The following is a 25,503-nucleotide window of genomic DNA, read 5'->3' as shown; positions in this document are numbered from 1 at the left end:
AGAAGGATATAACAAGGCTGGCAGAAAAGACCAACATTAAAAACAGATTTGGTGAAACGCAAGGAAATACTAGTTGATGCATTTTGGTAGCGAAAATGAGGAGCTTTTAGCATAAGGGAACTGTTCTAAAATGCATGCAGAAACAGGATATATGGGTGCATGTCATTAAAAATGGCAAGAGAGATTGAGAAAGCAGTTAATAAGGCATACATACAGTACTGTGCAAAAATGTCAGACACATACTGTATATAGCTTGGGTGTCTAAGACTTTCGCATAGTACTGAAGTAATTTTATGCATTGCACTGTACCTGTTTCTGATATGCAGCTCTATTGTGAACTGAGAGTGGGAAGGGGGCAAAGTGAGGGGAATCGTTGGGAAAAGAGGGAGAGTGGAGGGAATGGAAAGCACTAGAGAAACATTCTGTAATGATCAATAAATCAATTGTTTGGAATCAAATTACCTTGTCTGGCATCTCAAGCTGGATGTATCCATACCCCTGTCACTCTCCACCCCTAGTACTCCTCTGCCACCTGTCCCACACCCCTCCTGAGACACTCCACTCTCGCCATTCCCAACTTCCTTTGCTCTCGCCAGATTTACAAACTTGCTGTCCGCTCCACGTTGACAAATACAGCGCTGTGCAAATGTCTTGGGCATCCTAGCTATATATATGTGCCTAGGACACAGTGCTGTAATTTTGGGCATCAACTACTTAGACACAGGATAAAAGGTAGGGTAGTCATACATTCAAAAGGGAAGACCTTCATAATACTCTGGTGCAGGTTCACCATGCTCTGCTTTGGTCACATCATATAAGGGAGGACATGAAGGCAACAGAGAGGATCCATAATAGATTCGCAAGAATTCCAGGAATAAGAAATTTCACATAAAAGGATAGACTGGTAAAGATGTGATTATTTTCTTTAAGGAAGAGTCTGAGGAGAGGATTTGACAGAAGTAGGTAAAATAATGACATCTGGATAGAGTCAATAGGGAGTCAAGGATTGGAGGTTGCAAGTATAGGGCAAATAGAAACACCTTCGCTCTGTCCGCCACAAAACGCGGGATCTCCCGGTGGCCACCCATTTCAATTCTACTTCCCATTCCCATATGTCAGCCCAGGGCCTCCTATACTGCCGCGATGAGGCCACACTCAGGTTGGAGGAGCAACACCTTAATTTCCGTCTGGGTGGCCTCTAACCTGAAGATATGAACATCGATTTCTCAAACTTCTGGTAATTGCCTCCCACCCCTCTCTTTCACCTTCCTCATTCCTGTTTTCATCTCTCACCTTATCTCCTTACCTGCCCATCACCTCTTTCTGGTGCTCCTCCCCCTTACCTTTCTTCCATGGTCTGCTGTCCTCTCCTATCAGATTCCCCCTTCGCCAGCCCTTTAACTTTTTTACCAACCAACTTCCCAGCTCTTTACTTCACCCCCTCCTCCGTTCCCAGTTTCACCTATCACCTACCACTTTGTACTTCTTCCTCCCCTCACCTTCTTACCTTCATTTCTCCTCTTCCTTTCCAGTCCTGATGAAAGGTCTCAGGACAAAACATCAACTATTTACTCATTTCTATAGACGCTGCTCTGCCTACCGAGTCTCTCCAGCATTTTGTGTGGGTTACCACATAAATAATTGTGATGAGAAAATAAAGTGGTTCTTTTTTTAAAAACAGTGTGTGGTTGGAATCTACAGGTGTGGTGTTCCATTATGATATCCAAGAGGAAGTTGAATATATAGTGGGGGGAAAACTTGAAAGCTACAGAAAAAAGGCAAGATGTGATGGAACTGTTCAGCTGCTCGGGTAAAGAGATGGCATGGATATGATGGACTAAACAGCTTTCAGTGTGTAACTATTCTGCGATTCCAACTTGAATGAGAACTGAACAAAAGGGATAGATACCAAAATAACCACTATGCTCAATGTAATCAACTTGTCAAAGGATGAAGAATAACAAGTTTTAGCACTTTTTCTCCCAGTCCTAAGTTCACAGTTCATATTATGACATTTAAAGTACGTATTCATTGCAAGACTCTGAGAGGGTGCTCCATTTGTTCTCATACAGACCTGCATATAAACAACTCAAAGCCAATACAGTTACATCCTGTAGTCTTTCAGGGGTCAGAGGTTCAAGAACAGGCAGAGAGAGTGTGTCCAGTGCCATAGTAACATCAATAACCAAGGAATGGAATCTGAGGAAACAGCAACGGTAATAAAAGAAAATATTTAGAAAACAATGTGCAATAGAAATTTTAAAAAAACACACATTAATGTTTGCAAAGATCAATCAAGTTTTCACCAGAACAAAGGAACGGGACCCATTCATTAGTAATTAGTACTTCACTATGCAACTGGATCCTTGACTTCCTAACCAAAAAACCACAATCTGAGTAGATTGGAAATAACATCTCCACCTCGCTGACAATCAACACTGGCATGCCACAGGGATATGTGCTTGGCCCACTGCTGCACTCTCTCTATACCCATGACAGTGCTTGCAGAATTTCAGATGGTGATGAAATGCATACAGGACTGAAATGTACCAGTTAGTTGAGAGGCATTGCAGCAACAACCTTGCATTCAACATCAGCAAGACCAAAGAGCTGACTGTGGACTTCAGAAAGCATAAGACGAGGGAACACAAACCAATCCTCGGGGATCAGAATTGGAGAGAATGAGAAATTTCAAGTTGCTGGGTGTCAATATCTCCAAAGGACCCAACCTGTACGCAACATATTAATGCAGCTATAAAGAAGAGAAGACAGCAGCTATATTTCATTAGGACCTTGAGGAGATTTGGTTTGTAAACCAAAACACTTGAAAATTTCTACAAATGTACCATGGAGAACATTCTGACTGGCTGCATCACCATCTGGTATGGGGTGGAGAGAGGGGGGCTACTACACACTATCAATGTGAGTTGCAGAAACTTGTAAAATTAGTCAGCTCCATCATAGGTACTAGCCTCCATAGTATCTAAGACATCTTCAAGGAGCACTGGCTTAGGAAGATAGCGTCCATCATTAAGGACCCCCACCACCCAGGGCATGCTCTTTTTACATACTGTTACCATCGGAAAGGGGGTACAGCAGCTGAAAGGCACATTCAGGAACAGCTTCTTTCCACTTGCCATCCGATTTCTAAAAGGACACTGAACCCATGAACACTACCTCACTACTTTTTTATTTCTATTTTCTGCACTACTTATTTCAACATAACTATTTAATTGACATATTAAAGTAGGGAAGGTTTAAGCAGACACATAATAGCGTCTCAGTGCCTCCGACAAAATGACAAGGAAAATCAACATATTTCTTTTAACATCGAGTTAAGTACAATGGCCAGACAAACAACCTACATACAGAATTAAAATCTAGCATAGCAAATGAACTGTAAACCAAATGAGAAAAAATGTATTACTGCACTAGCTTTCTTTTAGATGCAACTTAATGTAACTCAGTTCCTTCTCTATACTTATCATGCATTTCATTGTACTGCTGTCGTAAATAAATTTCTCAACATATGCCAGTGATATTAAACCTGATTCTGATTTATGTATCTCAAAAGAGTAATAATCTTTAATGTACTTCACATCAAGCAACACTTTTTAACCAATTGCAGGAAGGTTAAAAGTTACACCTACAAGTTAAATTTTGACTGTCTGTAACTTACCCATTTCGTACTGCAGTTGCATCTGCAACTGTAGCAGGCATAATGAAAAAGGAGTTGGCAGAAACAGCATCCTGGAAACGGTTGATGTATCGCAGGAAGTAGGGAAGGTTTAAGCAGACACGTAACAGCTTCTCAGAGCCTCCTACAAAATGACAAGGGAAATCAACATATTTCTTTTAACATCAAGTTAAATACAATGACCAGACAAACAACCTACATACAGAATTAAAATCTAGCATAGCAAATGAACTGTAAACCAAATGAAAAAATATATATTACTGCACTAGCTTTCTTTTAAGTGTAATCCTAATAGGTTCCCATTAAGCTACTAGCTGTCAGTCACTCTCTTCTATCTCCAGTCTAACCTAGCAATTGTACTGTTCACTAAATTACCTACATGTTTCTCCACCCATGTGTCAAAATGCATCTATCCCACAATCTAACTCTAGCTAGTGACTCAAAACATGGGTACTTCAAAAGTACGATTTCACAAATAACAGCAAGTTTACAAACACAAGGTCACAAAATACAGACAGACAATTGATTTAGTTGGTTGAGAAATCATTCTAAATTTAGGTAATCATCATTTAATCACAGATTTAAAAACTATATTCCTGGCCTTGATTTTATGAATGTAGATAAAGTCATAATCTTTACCCTATGACAAACTAGGTCACAAATCAGCCACAATCTTACAGAAACAAATTCAATGATCAAAATGACCTACTCTCATTCCTATGTAACCAATTGAAAACAGTTTTTACTTAGCTGAGGAGCCCAATTAACCTGCTATATACGATGTTTATTAGACATTATCACATTTATACAAGATCAGTGGTCATATTTATCACATGAATGATTCAATTTGCTTTAAAGAAAAAAATCTGAGTGTAGCTCTCTTCATTATGAGGATTTCACACTTAAACTCACCCAATGCTTGTAAACTGGATACATTCTGTGCAATAAATGCATTTTTCATCTTAGTAACAGTTACTTGGTCTGCTGCTGTCTGTTCAACATTTTCTCCATCCGCCTGATCAATTAAAAAAGATGCACAAAATTCACATTAAGAAAACAAGCTGTTCAGCCATACCAGACTATGTAGGTGTTTCATTCCCCACCAGGTCAACCATAGTATCTTACATATCATATTTTCATATGCCCGTTCTAAACATTTGCAGAAACAAGTACACATGGTCAAAGCAGAACCAGGTAAAAGAAAGTATTTTCCAGATGAAAACAAAGTATTTTTGTGAAGGATTCACGAAGTTGTTCAGAATCAATGTATTTTCACCTTTAATCTAGGTTCACATCCAGGCTTAACTGACAGAAATTGACAGTTTAAAAAAAAGAGCTTGAGTACTTAATAAACAACTTCCAGTAAGTAAAATCTAAATCACAACATAAATAACTCAGCAATAACTTCCAATAAATTGGTCAAATTATTCAAAAGAATAATGCAGGTAACTCATATACCAATGATGCTCTTCCCAAATGAATACAAAAATCTGAATTTGAAGAGACAGGTGAATAAAATTAAAATACAAATTAGCCATCATATAACTGAATGACAAAACATGTTTATTGAGCAGAATACAGTTGATTCCGGCTAATTGGAACACAACGGGACCAGTACGTTCTGGCCTAATTAAGCTGCACCCAATTAGCCTAAGTTTCATGGAAACAGTTAAAAAGGTATAAAGTCAAACGGGGTAACAAATTATGTATTTAAATGAAATACAGAACAAATTATAATACTAATAGCACTACAGTACTATAAAATTGTATCAGTTCCTAGTAAGTTATTGATGGCAGAATTCATCCAATGTATGCTGCCATGTTCTTTTGATTGATTATAAACATAAAAAACCAGCGCACCACCTGGAGCAGGTAATGGACTGCCCTCAAATAATGCTTTTGACGATTGCATCCTGCAAATCTTCATTTTCATTGTAATGTTCAATATGATAGTTAATACCTTCAAATTCTTTGCAGTTCCTAACTTGAAATAATTAAATCATTTCATTCTCAATCCCAGCCATTTCCGGCATCTCCAAGTCTGAATAAACTACAGTGAGAAAAACAGTTCTGAATTGTCTTACCTCTTATTTTTTGCCAACTATCAGTGATTAAAAGCTATTTAAAAACTGTTTGCTCTAAGCACAGTGTAGTCTAACGGTCATCTGATTGACTCTAGTTAGAAACTGTATGCAAATCTTCTGTCTCAATTAAGTGGGCTAGTTTCCCAAATAAATGAAGGGAATCCTGGCTAGTTTCTGAATTAGTTTCTTTTAAGAATTGTCCCAAATAAATAGCTGCCCTGAATAACCGATGGCCCAATTAACAGAATCCACTATAGTTTCTTTCTACTCCTATCCAGAAGAGGGCTTGCCACACTGTACATCATCTGTAACAGCTTCAAAAAAGGCTGTTCCCCCAACATTTATGACATTAAAAAAAAACTCATATTTCCTAAAATAAAAATCTTGCTCAGAAACAGTTTGGCAAATTTCCTTACATAAATGCATTCTGAATCACCCTATCACTTAGAATTTTCTCATGGTATCTGTTGGTACTCTCCTCATTGGTAATACAGTATTGCACTACAAAAAAATCTGATTTTTGTCATACAATAGCCTATTAATTTATGATTCTTAATAAAGCCTTGCTCAAAAGGTGCAGAGTTCATTTACCTGAGCCACAGGAGGAGGGGCAGATGAGGTTGATACATCTGGGTTGAAAACAGAAGTCAACTGGTTCAAGAAATTCATTTGCACCTCCTTTTGTCGTAGTTCAGGAGTCAATGGAGGGACAGGCTCTTTCTGATCCTCCACTAAGTAAAGAAAGTTATACAATGAAGTTAAGCATAACAAACTGTCAATAAGCCCTGAGCACCAAGGATGATGTAGAAATTGGGTAATAGTAACAAGAAAATGAACTGAGATTCACAATCAAAGGCGTACCATCTGAGAGAGTCTTTACTGTCTTCGGCAGTTTGGCTGACTTCATCATCGCTGTGAAAGTAATTATCTCAGTCCTGTCCAGTCGGCTACAGCCAGTGCAAAGGCCCTTGATCAAGAGGATCAAGTGTTTCTGAGGAAGAAGTGTGACAACAAAATAAGAGTTGAAAAGTAGAAAAATGCATACATTTACAGCAAAACATTTATGAACAAACTTTTCTATTCAGTTAACACACATAAAAGTTGCTGGTGAACGCAGCAGGCCAGGCAGCATCTCTAGGAAGAGGTACAGTCAACGTTTCAGGCCGAGACCCTTCGTCAGGTCTATTCAGTTAAGCCCTTTCAAGATTACCGTGCTTTTTTATTTTCATTACTTCAAAAAAATAATATTGAAATTTATGGAAGTTGGCTGATATAAAATATGTGCTGAAGGTATATACACACTTATGTACATTCATGAACACATTCTGAAAATAGCAATAAATACCAATCGGTTGCCCTAAGCAAGAAAGAATTTGAGGCAGTAGCCAAAAACACTGCAAAACATAAATGTTAAGGTATCTTCTAAAAGCAGCAGAAGAGGGATTTTGTTAAGGTAAATAAGGCACTAAGAATGGGAATGGGAAAGGGCCTTATCAGCCAGTAAAAGTAGATTTTAGCTGATCTCCAACCAAGTGTAGCTTCTTTTTAGTTTCCTTTTCTTTGATACTTAACAAAAATGCTATCAACTTCTGTTGAAACTTCCTTTTGCAGGAAGATCTATACTTAAAACATTCTGACACGCCCATCCTTCTTTGCCCCAGGATCTGTAAATCAAAAATGCCCCCAGATAATTAAAACTATTTGAATCTTATGATGCACTCAGGACATTCTAAAGGACAATCAAGTCTTTTTAAATGTGATCATTTCACACAGCATGGTTCTGCTTACTGCAGTGAAATAAACAACCAGTTGACTTTATTGGTGCAGATGATTAATTATTGTTTGGGCTCAGGAAGAACTCCATTATCCTCCGAGAAAATTCCAAAAGATCTTGCATGTTCATTCAAAAAAAAAAGGCAAAGTCTTAATTTAATGGTCTGTTTAAAAGACCTTCCCTTCTCAAAAATGCTGCAAATGAGTGTTATTGCATGTTTCATTCTTAAGCCCTGGAATAGGATCTGAACACTTGGTGACCTTTCGAGATGATCCCCAAGAAAGGCAATAAAGCCATCACCAATACAATTACTTACTAGATACCTATGAGAAAACTAGATACAAGCATGCAAGAAGACAAATTAGAAAAATGATTTAACTTTATTGGATAATAAATATTCACCTAAGAACTTTTTACATTTACAACCAATCTGAGTGTTAAACAATTACCTGCGAAACAGCACATGCTTCATCTGGATTCTCAAGACGCATCAATGAGAATTCTATCAGGACTTTACATGCAGCAGCAACAGATAGTAGTTGATTCCTAGGAACTAGAAATGTTGGAAAAGTTGGTAATTAGTAAAGTAAGGTTTTCAAAACATGAAATATTTTATGAATTACAAATTTAACCGGAAAGGAAACTTCTAGAAACTTTTGACATAGGAGATGCTTGAACAGGACAAAATGGGTAGGTCTTTCACAGAGCCAGCAAAGGCAAATGACCTCCTCTCGTGCTGCATAATTCAGTGATATAACATAAAATATGGTAATATCCATATACACAAAAGGGTCATTCAAAATATAATCAGAAGCTAAAAAACTTTGTTATTATGTTGAAAAGGGCTCTAAACTTTATTTTTGATCTTATCAGAACACCTCCATAATTCAAGATGTGCATAATCCTCCAAATCTTTCTCTGGGGTTTAAAGCCAGAATGGCTTAAACTTGAAGGATTCTGGTCCTTCTGCACTGATAATCATTACAATTCTCTATCAAAAAGACTTTTATGATATTAATTTGATCAGGAATACTCACTTTGTGCACAGACTGTTGATATGTAATGTGCAGACAAAGCCACAAATGATGAGTAGAATGGCTCATAATGTTTCTCATGATGCAGAATCTCCTTCTCACTGAAATACAAGTCAATCAGAACCTTTAAATTAACCCAAGTACCTATGAATCCATCAAAGAAAGATTTATAGTAGAGCAATTCAGATAAAAGTAGAAGTGCTGGGTATAATCAGCAGGACAGCCAAGCACCTAGAAAGACAAACAAAAGTAACATTTCAAGTCAAAAGGATTCAGTGAGGTAAACTTGTTTACAAGTCATAGTAAGAGAGCACTTTCAAAGTGTGCAATCCTAAACATTCCTGGGATCTCCCAATGGCCTCCGTCAAGTTTGCTGAACTTCCTGGGTGCATTAATATAATTAATGGTCACACTAATGTCATAAAAGCTACTCAGATCCCTTGCAGTTAACACTTCCACCCACGTCTGGATCAGGATCATTATACAATGTGGAGCTGAGTGAATCTGGATAACAACATGGAGCAATGATTGTGCCAGTGATCAGAGAAACATAGAAAATAGGTGGAGTAGGCCATTCGGCCCTTCGAGCCTGCACCGCCATTCAGTACGATCATGGCTGATCATCCAACTCAGAACCCTGTACCTGCTTTCTCTCCATACCCCCAGATCCCATTAGCCACAAGGGCCATATCTAACTCCCTCTTAAGTATAGCCAATGAACTGGCCTCAACTGTTTCCTGTGGCAGAGAATTCCACAGATTCATCACTCTCTGTATGAAGAAGTTTTTCCTAATCTCGGTCCTAAAAGGCTTCCCCTTTATCCTCAAACTGTGACCCCTCGTTCTAGACTTCCCCAACATCGGGAACAATCTTCCTGCATCTAGACTGCCCAATCCCTTTTGGATTTTATACGTTTCAATAAGATCCCCCCTCAATCTTCTAAATTCCAAAGAGTATAAGCCTAGCCGATCCAGTCTTTCATCATATGAAAGTCCTGCCATCCCAGGAATCAATCTGGTGAACCTTCTTTGTACTCCCTCTATGGCAAGAATGTCTTTCCTCAGATTAGGGGACCAAAACTGCACAAAATATTCTCGGTGTGGTCTCACCAAGGCCTTGTACAACTGCAGTAGTACCTCCCTGCTCCTGTACTCGAATCCTCTTGCTATGAATGCCAGCATACCATTCGCCTTTTTCACCGCCTGCTGTACCTGCATGCCCACTTTCAATGACTGGTGTATAATGACACCCAGGTCTCGCTGCACCTCCCCTTTTCCTAATTGGCCACCATACAGATAATAATCTGTTTTCCTGTTTTTGCCACCAAAGTGGATAACCTCACATTTATCCACATTAAATTGCATCTGCCATGAACTTGCCTACTCACCTAACCTATCCAAGTCACCCTGCATCCTCTAAGTATCCTCCTCACAGCTAACACTGCTGCCCAGCTTCATGTCATCCACAAGCTTGGAGATGCTGCATTTAATTCCCTCATCTAAGTCATTAATATATATTGTAAACAACTGGGGTCCCAGCACTGAGCCTTGTGGTACCTCACTAGTCACTGCCTGCCATTCTGAAAAGGTCCTATTTATTCCTACTCTTTGCTTCCTGTCTGCCAACCAATTCTCTATCCACATCAATACCATACCCCCAATACCATGTGCTTTACGTTTGCACACTAATCTCCTGTGTGGGACCTTGTCAAAAGCCTTTTGAAAATCCAAATATACCACATCCACTGGTTCTCCCCTACCACTCTACTAGTTACATCCTCAAAAAATTCAATGCGATTCATCAGACATGATTTTCCTTTCACAAATCCATGCTGACTTTGTCCGATGATTTCACCGCTTTGCAAATCTTTGATAACTGACTCTAGCATTTTCCCCACCACCGATGTTAGGCTAAGCGGTCTATGATTCCCCGGATTCTCTCTCCCTCCTTTTTTAAAGAGCAGGGTTACATTAGCCACCCTCCAATCCTCAGGAACTAGACCAGAATCTAAAGAGTTTTGAAAAATAATCACTAATGCATCCATTATTTCTTGGGCTACTTCCTTAAACACTCTGGGATGCAGACCATCTGGCCCTCATGGCAACATTCTGTGGGCTGAATACAACTGTCCCAAATATTCTTTAAAATATACCTCTTTCAACTTATTCTCACTGCAATCTGCAGGATGCAACTTCCCTCTAAGCAATGTACTTTTAAGTCAACTTAATGAACTACAGATCTCATGACTCAGCAGACCAGGCAGTAACTGCATGTTTAAGAGGACAAAGGTTCATCGCCATGGCCGAAAGTGAGGCGCTGGGGACGGGACAACAAGGCAGGCTGAAACACAGTGGAATGAAGCCTCCTCTACCCAGCATCTTGTTGGCAAATGTGCAGTCACCAGAGAACTAAACTGAGGACAAGGTTGCTCTATTGGAGAGAAATGAGATCCTGTTGTATTCTTTGTATGACCGAGACGTGGCTTTCTCTGGGCACACCAGATACAGTAATCAGACCCGAAGGCTTATTGATTTACAGAATGGACCCAACTGCTGATTTGGAAAAGGCAAAAGGAGGAGGTGGATGTTTCACGATAAACTCTTGGTGATGTTCCAATGTGGCAGTTCTGTCAAACTCGTATTCCTCCAACTTGGAACACCTAATGATCAAAAGCCATCCATTCTATTTACCTGGGTAGCTCTCATCTGCGATTGTGACCACAGTTTATATACCAGCAGCCAACTATAATTAAGAGCCCACAATACTGCATGATGCCTTCTCCAAACAAGAAACAGCCCATCCCAACGCATTTCAAATCATATTTGGAGACCCTGATAAATCACCATCAGCATATAACCTGTAGCACTAGGAGTCCCAATACATTAGACCACTGCTATACTAAGATAAGGAAGGCCAACTGTTCCATGCCCAGAGCGTATTTCTGGAAATCTGATCACTTGGTTGTCCCTCTCCTACCTGCTTACAAGCAGAGGCTAAAGAGTGAAGCTCCAGAGATTAGGACTACAAGGAGGTGGTTGTGAGAAGCGGCTATAGGACTACTTCTGAGTCAGTGGACTGGGCATGTTCAAGTACTCATTTAGAGACCTGAATGAATACATCATGGTTGCAACGGACTTTCTCAAATCAGCTGTAGATGAGTGTGTCCCCACAAAATCATCCAGAGTCTTCCCCAACCAGACACCCTGCATGAACGATGAGATCCAAATTCTGTTGAGAGCCAGACAGAGGCACTCAAGTCTGGTGATCAAGAAAACTACAAGAGGTCCAGATACAACCTCTGGAAATGCCATCTCTCGGGCAATTCCAGACCAAACCTGAATAAACTAAGGATGTCTGACAGTCGTGGTAGGGCTTGAATACTATCACCTTTTATAAAGTTAAATCAAGCGGCATAGGAAACAGCAGGGCTTCACTTCCAGATGAGCTTAGTGTCTTCTATGCTCACTTTGACCATCAAAACATGGAGGAACCATCACGAATTCCCATATCCCCCAAAGATCCTATAATTTCAGTCTCTGAAGCCAACATACAAGCAGCCTTCACGATGGTGAACCCATGAAAAACATCTGACCCAGATGGGGTACCTGACCAAGTACCAAAGACCTGTCCTGATCAACTTACAAGGATAAGTGCCGGGAGGAAGATCAGTGGGAAGGGATGGGGGGACGAATGGAGGAGGGAGTTGCATAGGGAGCAATTCCTGTGGAAAGAAAGAGTGGGGGGGGGGAGAGGAGATGTGCTTACTGGTGGGATCCCATTGGAGGTGGCGGAAGTTACAAAGAAATATATTTTGGGTTTGGACCCGGAGGCTGGTGGGGTGGTAGCTGAGGACAAGGGGAACCCTATTCCTAGTGGGGTGGCGGGAGGATGGGGTGAGAGCAGATATGCGTGAAATGGGAGAGATGCATTTGAGAGCAGAGTTGATGGTGGAGGGAGGGAAGCCCCCTTCTCTAAAAAAAAAAGGACATCTACTTCGTCCTGGAATGAAAAGCCTCATCCTGACAGCAGATGCGGCGGAGATGGAGGAATTGCGAGGGGATGGCTCCCTCTGTCCCTCTCACTATAACTCCTTGCCCATCCTCTGGGCTTCTCCCCCGCCTTTCTTTCTCCCTAGGCCTCCCATTCCATGATCCTCCCCCTTCACCAGCCTGGTATCCCTTTTGCCAATCAACTTTCCAACTCTTAGCTCCATCCCTCCCCCTCCTGTCTTCTCCTATCATTTCGGATCTCCCCCTCCCACTCCCACTTTCAAATCTCTTACTATCTCTTCTTTCAATTAGTCCTGACGAAGGGTCTCGGCCCAAAATATCGACTGTACCTCTTCCGATAGGTGCTGCCTGGCCTGCTGCATTCATCAGCACTTTTTGTGTGTGTTGCTTGAATTTCCAGCATCTGCAGATTTCCTCGTGTTTGGGGCAAGTGTGGAGGCTGATTTCTGACAAAGGTGTACTTGGTAAGTGAAAGGCCATTAGAAGTCAAATTTTAAGAGAACAGAGTTTGGAAATTCCTGTCAGAATAAAAGGCCAAGATAACAGGTTTATGGAACCTTGGTTTTCATGAGATATTGAGGCTCTGGTTAAGAAAAAAAAGAATGTGCATAGCAGATATAAGGAGGAAGGAACAAATGAGGTACTTGAGTATAAGAATTGCAAGAGAACACTTAAGGAGGAAATCAGGCATCTAAGAAGACACAAGGTTGCTCTAGCAGACAAGGTGAAGAAGAATCCGAAGAACTTCGAAAGATATAAGAGCATAAGGATACCAAGGACAAAATTCGGCCCCTAGAAGATCAGAGAGATAACCCGTGTGTGGAGCCAAAAGAGCAGGTGGAGATCGTAAGTATTTACTCTTGGAGATGGACATAAAATCTATAGATGCAGCAGTGAGGTCACTACAGATTACAGAGGAGAGGGTGCTTGCCGTCTTGAGGCAAATTAGAGTGGATAAATTCCCAGGACCTAACAAGGTGTTCCCTTGGACCCTGTGGGAGGCTAGTGCAGAAATTGCACAGGCCCTAACAAAGATATTTAACACACTCTTAGCCACGAGCGAAGTGCCTGAGCCTCTGACATGAAATTATGCTGCAGTTATAACTGCCAGCGCACAGACAGAAAAGAGTTCCCCTTCAGATAGATTCTAACCAACAAATCCATGGAGACTGCTAAGAGCCAAACAGAAAGTTCACATAAAGAATTGCTGCCTCAGAAGCAATTAAAAGTAGTCAGAAATTGGTTAAATGAGCTAATTAACTTACCTAAGCAAATAATAGAAATGACTCATTATGGACTAATAAATTTTAAATCTCAAGTTGCAGGGGCTGTGCTACCTGCAGCCAGGATGTCATTATGTATCATCTGAAATGCTGAAATTCACACCACGGCCACTTTTAGACACAACTGCTCTTTAATGCAAACATATAATCAATCAATCATGTGGCATCAACTCTATGCTAAAATCATGCAGACATTGTCAAGTGATTCAAATGTTGTTCCGTGCAAACAGCAGAATAAGGAAGAAATGTAATCTAAGTGACTTTGACCATGGAATAATTGCTGGTGCCAGACAAATAGTTTGAGTATTTCAGAAACTGTTGATCTCCTGGATTTCATGCACAACAGTCTCTACAGTTTACAGAGAATGCTGCAATAAACAGCAAAACATCCGATGAGCAGCAGTTCTGTGGACAAAATTACCTTGTTGCTGAGAGGTTAGAGAAGAATGGCCAGACTGGTTCAAGCAGACAGGAAGGTGACAGTAACTCAAGTAACCAAACAGAAACATAAAAACAGAACACCTACAGCACAATACAGGCCCTTCAGCCCACAAAGCTGTGCCAAACATGTCCTTACCTTAGAAATTACCTAGGGTTACCCATAGCCCTCTATTTTTCTGAGCTCCATGTACCTGTCCAGGAGTCTCTTAAAAGACCATATCGTATGCCTCCACCACCATCACCGGCAGCCCATTCCATGCACATACCACCCTCTGTGTAAAAAACTTACCCCTGACATCTCCTCTGTACCTACCTCCAAGCACCTTAAAACTGCGCCCTCTTGTGCTAGCCACTTCAGCCCTGGGAAAAAACCTCTGACAATCCACACGATCAATGCCTCTCATCATCTTATATACCTCTATCAGGTCACCTCTCATCCTCCATCGTTCCAAGGAAAAAAGACCAAGTTCACTCAACCTATTCTCATAAGACATGCTCCCCAATCTAGGCAACATCATCCTTGTAAGTTTCCTCTGCACCCTTTCTATGGTTTCCACATCCTTCCTGTAGTGAGGCAATCAGAACTGAGCACAGTACTCCAAGTGGAGCCTGACCAGGGTCATATACGGCCACAACATTACCTCTCGGCTCCTAAACTCAATCCCACGATTGATGAAGGCCAATGCACTGTATGCTTTCTTAACCAGAGTCAACCTGCGCAGCAGCTTTGAGTGTCCTATGAACTCGGACCCCAAGATCCCTCTGATCCTCCACACTGCCAAGTCTTACCATTAATACTATATTCTGCCATCACATTTGACCTACCAAAATGAACCATCTCACACTTACCTGGGTTGAACTCCATCTGCCACTTCTCAGCCCAGTTTTGCATCCTATCAATGTCCCGCTGTAACCTCTGACAGCCCTCCACACTATCCACAACACCCCCAACTTTTGTGTCATCAGCAAATTTACTAACCCATCCCTCCATTTCCTCTTCCAGATCATTTATAAAAATCACAAAGAGTAGGGGTACCAGAACAGATCTCTGAGGCACACCATGGTCACCAACCTCCATGCAAAATATGACCCATCTACAACCACTCTTTGTCTTCTGTGGGCAAGGCAGTTCTGGATTCGCAAAGCAATGTCCCCTTGGATCCCATGCCTTCTTACTTTTTCCAATAAGTCTTGCATGGGATACCTTCTCAAATGCCTTGATGAAATCCATATACACTATATCTTCTCTTCTACCTTCATCAATGTGTTCAGTCACATGCTCAAAAAATTCAATCAGGCTCGAAAGGCACGACCTGCCTTTCACAAAGCCATGCTGACTATTCCTGATCATATTAAGACTTTCCAAATGTTCAGAAATCCTGCCTCTCAGGACTCCATCAACTTACCAACCACTAAAGTAAGACCCAGTGGTCTATAATTTCCTGGGCTAACCCTACTCCCTTTCTTCAATAATGGAACAGCATCCACAACCCTCCAATCCTCTGGAACCTCTCCCGTCCTCACTGATGATACAAAGATCATCGCCAGAGGATCACCAATCTCCTCCTTTGCCTCCCACAGTAGCCTGGGGTACATCTCGTCCTGTCCCAGTGACTTATCCAACCTGATGCCTTCCAAAAGCTCCAGCACGTCCTCTTCCTTAATATCTACATGCTCAAGCTTTTCAGTCCACTACAAGTCATCCCTACAATCGCCAAGATCCTTTTCCGTCATGAATACTGAAGCAAAGTACTCATTAAGTACCTCTGCTATCTCCTCCGGTTCCATACATACTTTTCCACTGTCACACTTGATTGGTTCTATTCTCTCACATCTTATCCTCTTGCTCTTCACATATTTGTGGAATGCCTTGGGGTTTTCCTTAATCCTGTCCGCCAAGGCCTTCTCATGGCCCCTTCTGGCTCTCCTAATTTCTTTCTTAAGCTCCTTCCTGTTAGCCATATAATTTTCTAGATCTCTATCATTACCTAGTTTTTTTTAACCTTTCATAAGCCGTTTTCTTCTTGACTAGATTTACAACAGCCTTTGTACACCACGGTTCCTGTAACCTACCATCCTTTTCCTGTCTCACTGGAACATACCTATGCAGAACTCCACGCAAATATCCCCTGAACATTTGCCACATTTCTTTCGTACATTTCCCTGAGAACACCTGTTCCTAATTTATACTTCCAAGTTCCTGCCTGATAGCCTCCTATTTCCCTTCACTCCAATTAAACGCTTCCCTAACTTGTCTGTTCCTATCCCTCTCCAATGCGATGGTAAAGGAGATAGCATTGTGCTCACCATCTCCAAAATGCTCTCCCACTGAGAGATCTGACACCTGACCAGGTTAATTTCCCAATACCAGATCAAGTACAGCCTCTCCCCTTGTAGGCTTATCTACATATTGTGTCAAGAAACCTTCCTGAACACACCTAACAAACTCCACCCCATCTAAACCTCTCGCTCTAGGGAGATGCCAATCGATATTTGGGAAATTAAAATCTCCCACCATGACAACCCTGTTACTATTACACCTTTCCAGAACCTGTTTCCCTATCTGCTCCCCAATGTCCCTGTTACTATTGGGTGGTCTATAAAAGAGTCAGTAGAGTTATTGACCCCTTCCTGTTCCTAACTTCTACCCACAGAGACTCCGTAGACAATCCCTCCATGTCTTCCTTCTTTTCTGCAGCTGTGAAACTGTCTCTGATCAACAGTGTCACACCCCCACTTCTTTTGCCTCCCTCCCTGTCCCTTCTAAAATATCTAAAGCCTGGCACTCAAGTAACCATTCCTGCCCGAGTCATCCAAGTCTCTGTAATGACCACAACATCATAGCTCCAACTACTGATCCCCACTCTAGGCTCATCCGCTTTGTCCATGATGTTTCTTGCATTAAAAGGCACACGTCAAACCATTGGTCTGAGCGCGTCCCTTTTCTATCACCTGTCTATCCACCCTCTCACACTGTCTCCAAGCTTTCTCTACATCTTTCTTCATCTCTTCAGTTTGGTTCCCACTCCCCAGCAATCCAAGTTTAAACTCTCCCAATAGCCTTAGCAAACCTCCCTGCCAGGATTGTGGTCCCCCTGGGATTCAAGTGCAATCCATCCTTTTTGTACAGGTCACTCCTGCCCCAAAAGAGGTCCCAGTGATCCCAAAATCTGAATCTCTGCCCCCTGCTTCAATCCCTCAGCCACACATTTATCCTCCACCTCACTCTATTCCTATACTCACTGTTACGTGGCACAGGCAGTAATCCCGAGGTTATTACCTTCGTGGTCCCGCTTCTCAACTTCCTTCCTAACTCCCTGTAGTCTGCTGTCAGGACCTCCTCCCTTTTGCTGCCTATGTCATTGGTACCTGATGGCATGAACATCGACTTCTCTAACTTCCGCTAAGGCCCCACCTCCCCCTCGTATCCCATTTGTTACTCATTTTTATGCACACATTCTTTCTCTCACTCTCCTTTTTCTCCCTCTGTCCCTCTGAATATACCTCTTGCCCATCCTCTGGGTCCCCCCCCCCCTGTCTTTCTTCCCGGACCTCTTGTCCCATGATCCTCTTGTATCCCCTTTTGCCTATCACCTGTCCAGCTCTTGGCTCTATCCCTCCCCCTCCTGCCTTCTCCTATCATTTTGGATCTCCCCCTCCCCCTCCAACTTTCAAATCCCTTACTCACTCTTCCTTCAGTTAGTCCTGACGAAGGGTCTCGGCCTGAAACGTCGACTGCACCTCTTCCTACAGATGCTGCCTGGCCTGCTGCGTTCACCAGCAACTTTGATGTGTGTTGCTTGAATTTCCAGCATCTGCAGAATTCCTGTTGTTTTCATTGGTACCAATATGTACCACGACCTCTGGCTGTTCTCCTTCCCACTTTAGGATATTGAGGACATGGTTAGAAATATCCCAGACCCTGGCACCTGGGAGGCAAACTACCCTCCGTGTTTCTTTCCTGCCTCCACAGAATCGCCTGTCTGACCCCCTAACTATAGAGTCGCCTATCACTGCTGCCATCCTCTTCCTTTTCCTGCCCTTCTGAGCCACGGGGCCAGACACTGTGCCAGAGGCGTGGCCACTGTTGCTTCCCCCAGGTAGGCCACCCACCCCAACAGTACTCTCACGGGAGTACTTATTGTCGAGGGGTACAGCCACAGGGGTACTCTCTAGCGTCTGACTCCTGCCCTTCCCTCTCCTGACTGTTATCTACTTATCTGACTCCCAAAGCCCCAGTGTGACTACATACCTATAGCTCCTCTCTATCATCTTCTCACTTTCCCTGACCAGACGAAGGTCATTGAGCTGCATCACCAGTTCCCTTATGTGGTCCCCAAGGAGCTGCAGCTCGACACACCTAGCGCAGATGTGGCTGTCCAGGGGGCTGGGAGTCTTCCAGACTTCCCATATCTGACACCTATTACAGAACACCGGCCTCACACACATTCTTCCTGTCTGTATTCTACACAGGCAACCTACCTTGCCTCGACCCACTGAGCCAAAGCCTTCCTACTCTATCTCCCTCTACTCTGTCGCCCGCTCTATAAGATGTCCCCTTTTAAACTCTTCTCGCTGTTCTCACGGGCTGACGTCCACGCGCTTGCGCAGTCATGCCCCAATCAAACCGCTGAAGAAATAACCGTCTCCTTTTAAACTCTCCTCGGTGCTCTCTCTGGCTGACATCCATGTGCTTGCGACAATGTTACAACAGTTGTGTTCAAAAGAACATCTCTGAACGCACAACACATTGAACCTTGGAGTGTATGGGCTACAGCAGCAGAAAACCATGAACAGTCACTGCCCACTCTATTAGGTAAAGGCTGATGTCTCCTTATATGGTGACAAAACGTCCGCAAATGGATTGCCAAGATGAGAGAACAACTCAACCCACCATCAACAACCCAAGCTACACAGTTTCTGAGCTATTAGTTAACATTAGTTATACATCAATTAAAGTCTCCAATTATTTCACTGCTATACGCATCTCTAATTTCCTGATTTATACTTTCCTGCATTCCAATTACCTTTGGAGGCCTTTCTATAACTCCCAACATTCTCAGACAGTTATTTCTTAGCTTCACTTAAACTGACTACTCTCTGAATTTCTGAGCTAAAGACTTCCTTTACTATTTTATCCCAATCTTTAATAAGAGTACCATCCCATCTTCTGTTCTATTTTGCTTGACTTTCTAAAGGTTAGTCATGAAATATTCAATTCCTAACCTTCATCCCTTTGCAACGTTTCTGTAATATCTATTAGATCACATTAGCTTCCACCATTAATTTATCTATGGTGTTATAAATGCTGCATATATTCAAATAAAGTGCTTTCAACTTCAAAATCTCAATATGTGCTTACAAGATAACAAAAAGTGTTATTTTGATCAATATTTTAATATTGATTACTAAAGGATGATATATGTGGAAAAATATACAATTCCCAAGTACATTATGCTGTGATTCTTACTAAGAAATTAGATACTGGCCACACATAACAATCAAAATAACCCTGTTCCAGTGATCAATCCAGTCAGACATCACAATCCCATTTACCTTCCTTTATTCCTAATTCAAATGCTTTAAGAAAATAATCTAGGGCCTCACTGTAAATTTCAATCAAAATTTAACCTAAAGGATGATAAGTGTAACTGCTGCCACATCTGTGTTCTAGTCAGCAATTGAGACAATATTGACTTTCTCACTTGAATTTTGCAGGTAACACATTTGTATAGATCCATTTTTAAATTAAACAGGTGATTATCTTGTTCAGAATTGAAGATCACAATTAAAATTCTCTTTAATGTAGTCAGTTAACATCTCCACAACCAGCTGCCTGATGAAGACAGACATAGTCCAGAGTCTGCCCATATCAAGCATTACACAAAAGGGTGGGGAATATTTTTGAATTGCTTTGCATCCACAGACCACATATATCACCCTTTAGTAATCAATATTAAAATATTGATCAAAATAACACACTTTTGGTGTACCTTGAAAGTCCATATTGAGATTTTGAAGTTGAAAGCCCTTTATTTGGATAAATGCAGCACGAGGAACTGAGACTGAAAACTGCTGTTAATGATCCTCCACAAGCCATCCAGCCTCCAGAATCTTGATGTCAGGTCTTATGAAGTTATTGGAGAGGAAATAATCTTCACTAACACATTCAGAATTTCAGGATAAATCTTTTATGTTTGGTTGAACTGGAGTCATAATTATACTGCAGAAAGCATGACAACCAACTTGAACAGCTATATTGAAAGAATTGAAATACTTTGCATGTAATGATTTTGCCTAGAAATAAATGTTCTCAGACATCAGGCAGAACATTCCTGCCGATATTCACAGTAATTCCACAAATTTTTTAAAATCCATCACAAAACACTGGCACAGCCTCCATTCTGCAATGTTGCAGCAGAAGTATTAACACATTTACCATCAGAATCTCCGCACAACAATTATCTCGGGGCAAGGCTGCTGTATCAGAGGCAGATCGCGATTTGCTGTACTGAACTTGGTTATCAGTGGACACTGTTACTGAGAATAGTTAAGTGAGTAGAAGATGAACTGATCTCCAAATGCAGTAACTACATTACCTGTCCATCTATTGAGATGTGCCCACAACCAATGACCTCACTTCGAGGATTCTTTATCTTGTTATTTCATGTTCCCATTATTTATTGCTATTTATTTATATTTGTATTTACATAGTTTGTCATCATCTGAACTCTACTTGATCTTTCACTGAATCTTGTTATAGTTACTATTCTATAGATTTGCCGAGTATGCCCACAGGAAAAAGAATTTCAGGGTTGTATGTTATTATACATGTACCCTGAAAATAAAATTTACTATGAACTTTGAACCCAAGTGGAAATTCTCAATTGCAACACACATCACATTCAGCAAGAAAGTGTCATCAGTGTACCTTGATATTCAGTAGCATTACTGTCACTAACTCACACCCCCTCCCCATCAACAGGGATCACCGTTGATCAGGAGACTGGGATCTATTGTTATGGATAACTGCACTCACAAAAGATCTCTAATTAATAACACAGCCTACCAATATCTGAGATACTAGGATCTTATTATAGGGAGATCTACAGTCCTTTGGTAGCATTAGTAATACTATATATTGTTTGGAGCAAACTCCAAAGCCGACAGCTCCTTTACCATTTACACCTCGGACTTCAACTACTGCACAGAGTCTTGTCATCTTCAGAAGTTTTCGGATGACTGCCATAGTTGGATGCATCAACAACGGAGATGAGGCTGAGTACAGGGCTACGGTAGGAAACTTTGTCACATGGTGTGAGCAGAATTATCTGCAGCTTAATGTGAAACAGACTAAGGAGCTGGTGGTAGACCTGAGGAGAGCTAAGGTACCGGTGACCCCTGTTTCCATCCAGGGGGTCAGTGTGGACATGGTAGAGGATTACAAATACCTGGGGATACAAATTGACAATAAACTGGACTGGTCAAAGAACACTGAGGCTGTCTACAAGAAAGGTCAGAGCCGTCTCTATTTCCTGAGGAGACTGAGGCCCTTTAACATGCTGAGGATGTTCTACGAGTCTGTGGTGGCCAGTGCTATTATGTTTGCTGTTGTGTGCTGGGGCAGCAGGCTGAGGGTGGCAGACACCAACAGAATCAACAAACTCATTCGTAAGGCCAGTGATGTTGTGGGGGATGGAACTGGACTCTCTCATGGTGGTGTCTGAAAAGGGGATGCTGTCTAAGTTGCATGCCATCTTGGTCACTGTCTCCCATCCACTACATAATGTACTGGGTGGGCACAGAAGTACATTTAGCCAGAGACTCATCCCACTGAGATGCAGCACTGAGCGTCATAGGAAGTCATTCCTGCCTGTGGCCATCAAACTTTACAACTCTTCCCTTGGAGGGTCAGACATCCTGAGCCAATAGGCTGGTCCTGGACTTATTTCATAATTTACTGGCATAATTTACATATTACTATTTAACTATTTATGGTTCTATTACTATTTATTATTTATGGTGCAACTGTAACAAAAACCAACTTCCCCCGGGATTAATAAAGTATGACTATGAGCAGAAAATCTAGGCTTTTATATAAATATAAACGTGAGTGAATATTTTGTGATACCACTGCTCCAAATGAACAGGAAGACTCTGTACAAGACAGATAGAGGAACAAAATACAAGCATACAGAAAAAATATGAAAGGATTCATAAGAATGGTAAAGAATACTCAGCAAAACAAAAGCAATAATTATCTGATGGCATTACTCTTTAGTCCTGGAACACACAAGACTGGACGACTGTGAAGTGACTGCAAATTAAAACAGAAAGATGTGGAGAAAGAGAAACAATGGCAGGAAGGATGACCATCTTGGTATTCTCGGGAGATCTAGGTTAAGGCTTTTTATAAAGCTCTAACGATTACAGCCAGAGAAGACTATTTCACTATTGGTTCTATACCTTCTGTTGTGAGAGCAATTTGGCAGAAACCACCTCTCTGCTTTCCCCCCCAAACACCCTTTCAGACATTTTGTATTTACCTAATGACCACCCCTGGAGAAAATATGAGACAGAAAGAAAGAAGAATTTATCCTGGTCCCCATCATTTTGCAATTTTTTCTAACTCTCCTCTCCCCCCCCCCCCCATGACTTCACAGTAATATTTTATTTTTAAACTTTTCCTGCTTTGAGAGATAATAAAATGATTTTTCTTTCCACCGATACTGACTGTCTCAGAGTTTTAACCAGTAGAGAAAAATACTCAGTGATGCAGATTCCTCTGGCTTGCTCCATTTATTTGTGGCAAGCCTCTGGAAATATTGGGAGGGAACTTGTGCAAACTCTCCAGATTACCAGGCACCTAGATACACGAACTTCATTAATTTGGATCTTGCCAGTAAGAAAATCACAGGAGTAATACAACTCCGGTGCAGCCAATCACTAAAAATTATATAGCACTGTTCATGTCTGATGAGCAAGCAATATAGGCGCTAAATAGCTTATTTCAAATCAATCTTATCCAACTGACTGAACTTTATCATTCTACCCCAGCTTCCTGAACGTTCTTTGTTTCTAAGTCCCGGCCACTGGCGGCCGAGGCAGGCAGTTTGGCTCCTGAAATCCCTTCCCTAAACCCTACCGCCTCCTTTGACCTTCATTAAAACCACTTCTCTGGGCATCCCCGCGTTTCTGCCACTGATCGCAATCCAAATGTAATTAGTGAAACGTTGGGGGATAATCGCATTGTTTATATGCAAGTCGTTATGAAATGAAAACAGAATAAGGGTGCGGAGTATTGTAGAGCCGGAAGGGCATAAATTCTATCAATGCTAAAGAACAAGGGGTGCGGTTTGTAAAACACCGCGGCACCTCCCCTCCTTTCCATCGTATTCTAGAAAGTTCCCGGCTGTTGTTTTAGGCCGAGGGATTTGCAGCTGTATCCTGACATTCGCTCAGATACCCCGTTAGAATCAAAGACCGTATGTGCAGCTAGTGGTCTCGTACGGCCACAGAAGCAACGGGAAGCCCGACGGCCCAGGGTTGATGCTGGGACTGACCCAGTCGGCTTCCTCCTCCCTGGCCGTCTGTGAAACACGATTTCTCACGTTACCTGTTTATGACCGAGCTGAAGAGCTGAGAAATATCTCGCGGCTCAAAGGTGGAATAGGAAGCAGCGAGAAGCGGGCGGACGGCGGCACTCCAGTCGGGATCAGGCTGCTGGGCCGAAGCCGAGTTCTGCGCCATCTTCCGTGGGCAGACCAGTGCAACGGACTGAACCTTCCGAGAAGAACCATGCGCAGGCGCGTTACACCGCTGGTGCGCAGCGCAAGCGGTTCCGGACTGCCAAACCCTCCGAGCAACGAGACCTTCAGCTCTTCCCGGCTATTGAGCTCTCGAAATACATAGGTCTCACTTCATCAGAACAAGGGGGGAGGGGGGGGGGGGCGAATCATGTTTTCGACTTGTTTTCCCACATTTTTAAACTTAATTAACTTTAATCTTTCCTCTTTGGTGTTTTAGCTTTGAAATTCCTGGCGTTAAAAAAGTCAGGTGACATGGCTCATTTTCAGCTGCGCTGTATCGACCCCTAGTTTATTACAATTGAACATACAAACGTACATCCAAGCCAAAGATGGTCAAAACTAAGAATAACATGCGAATAAATACGTAAAAGAACACAAGGGGAAACCAACGACATACACAATTGCAAAAATAGTTAACGTAAAATATCAATTATATCAAATCTACAAGTTTAGGTCTCCAACACGATATTTTTTATCTGGACCATGTTATTCCTCCACCTCCATCCAATTCCACTATTTCACATGCGCTATTAATTATTGTGAGAAAAATTAAGATCGTTTTGAAATTAATTGTTGACAGTTTTGCATTGATCTAACCTAGATTGTTCATGAGACAAGAAAAGCAGCAATAATGAAAGCACAAGTGAATTTTCATTTTTTTCCTCCCTCTGAAATACTGAGATACTGGCTATAAATCCTTCTTACATCACTGAAATTTTCAGATCTGAACTATAATTTCCTTTGCCATAGGAAAATCATCTAGGCAACAAAAAAAGAGCAGAAAGGCCAAAATCTACATAGCATCCAAGACTGTGGTTTTGCATTTGTCTATTTAGGCATAAACCCATTTGAAGATCTTAGGGTAAATTGTACATTAAAATTTCCAAAATGCACCTTGAGAAAAGATTGAAGGCAATCTTCACAAACAGTAAATATGCACTTTCGTGAATGTTCTGCCCACAGTAACTTACTGTATTTGCAAGCTGTTGACCTTGATTCATTAATAAAACTCAAGAGTTTGAGGATTCTAATCTGTATCAAGCACATAACCCAATATGAGAATTTAGGACAGTACTGAGTGCTGTATTGTCAGAAATATTATCTGTTCACTCGAGGAAACAAATGATCCATTATACTGGAGCCAGGAGATCTCTGCAGTTATCTGGCCCACACTTCTGTCAATCAACATATCCAAGACAGTTATTTGTCTCATTGTTCTTGTGGGCCTTGCTATTTCACAGATGTTATTTGGTTTGCAAGGTACACAATTATTTTTTATAACAAAGATGAGAGCTCGCTGTAGCAAAACCCAGCCATTGTATTAAATGCCAGGACATTGATAACCTTTACAAATGTTATAAATTTAAAATG

The 25,503-nt window shown here is 41.6% G+C and overlaps 1 protein-coding gene across 9 annotated transcripts in view; it reads right to left on the bottom strand.

Moving 5' to 3' along the window:
* The window catches only part of ubr4 (ubiquitin protein ligase E3 component n-recognin 4), a 216,145-nt gene extending 192,045 nt beyond the window's left edge, over positions 1–24,100 (bottom strand). For all 9 annotated transcript variants that reach the window (XM_072245454.1, XM_072245455.1, XM_072245456.1 and 6 more), the window contains exons 1-8: positions 23,940–24,100; positions 8,593–8,690; positions 8,005–8,108; positions 6,643–6,772; positions 6,373–6,512; positions 4,610–4,712; positions 3,680–3,821; positions 2,075–2,199 (exon numbers count right to left, since the gene is read on the bottom strand). In XM_072245454.1, coding sequence (XP_072101555.1) covers positions 2,075–2,199; positions 3,680–3,821; positions 4,610–4,712; positions 6,373–6,512; positions 6,643–6,772; positions 8,005–8,108; positions 8,593–8,690; positions 23,940–24,073 — 976 coding nt within the window. In that variant the 5' untranslated portion in view covers positions 24,074–24,100. The remainder of the gene's footprint in view (positions 1–2,074; positions 2,200–3,679; positions 3,822–4,609; positions 4,713–6,372; positions 6,513–6,642; positions 6,773–8,004; positions 8,109–8,592; positions 8,691–23,939) is intronic.
* Between the last annotated feature and the right edge of the window lie 1,403 nt (positions 24,101–25,503).

Source organism: Mobula birostris, chromosome 27 (genome assembly GCF_030028105.1).
Source record: "Mobula birostris isolate sMobBir1 chromosome 27, sMobBir1.hap1, whole genome shotgun sequence".
Taxonomy (NCBI): domain Eukaryota; kingdom Metazoa; phylum Chordata; class Chondrichthyes; order Myliobatiformes; family Myliobatidae; genus Mobula; species Mobula birostris.
Note: the sequence above shows the minus strand (reverse complement) of the source record. Positions and strands in the feature narration are given on the sequence as shown.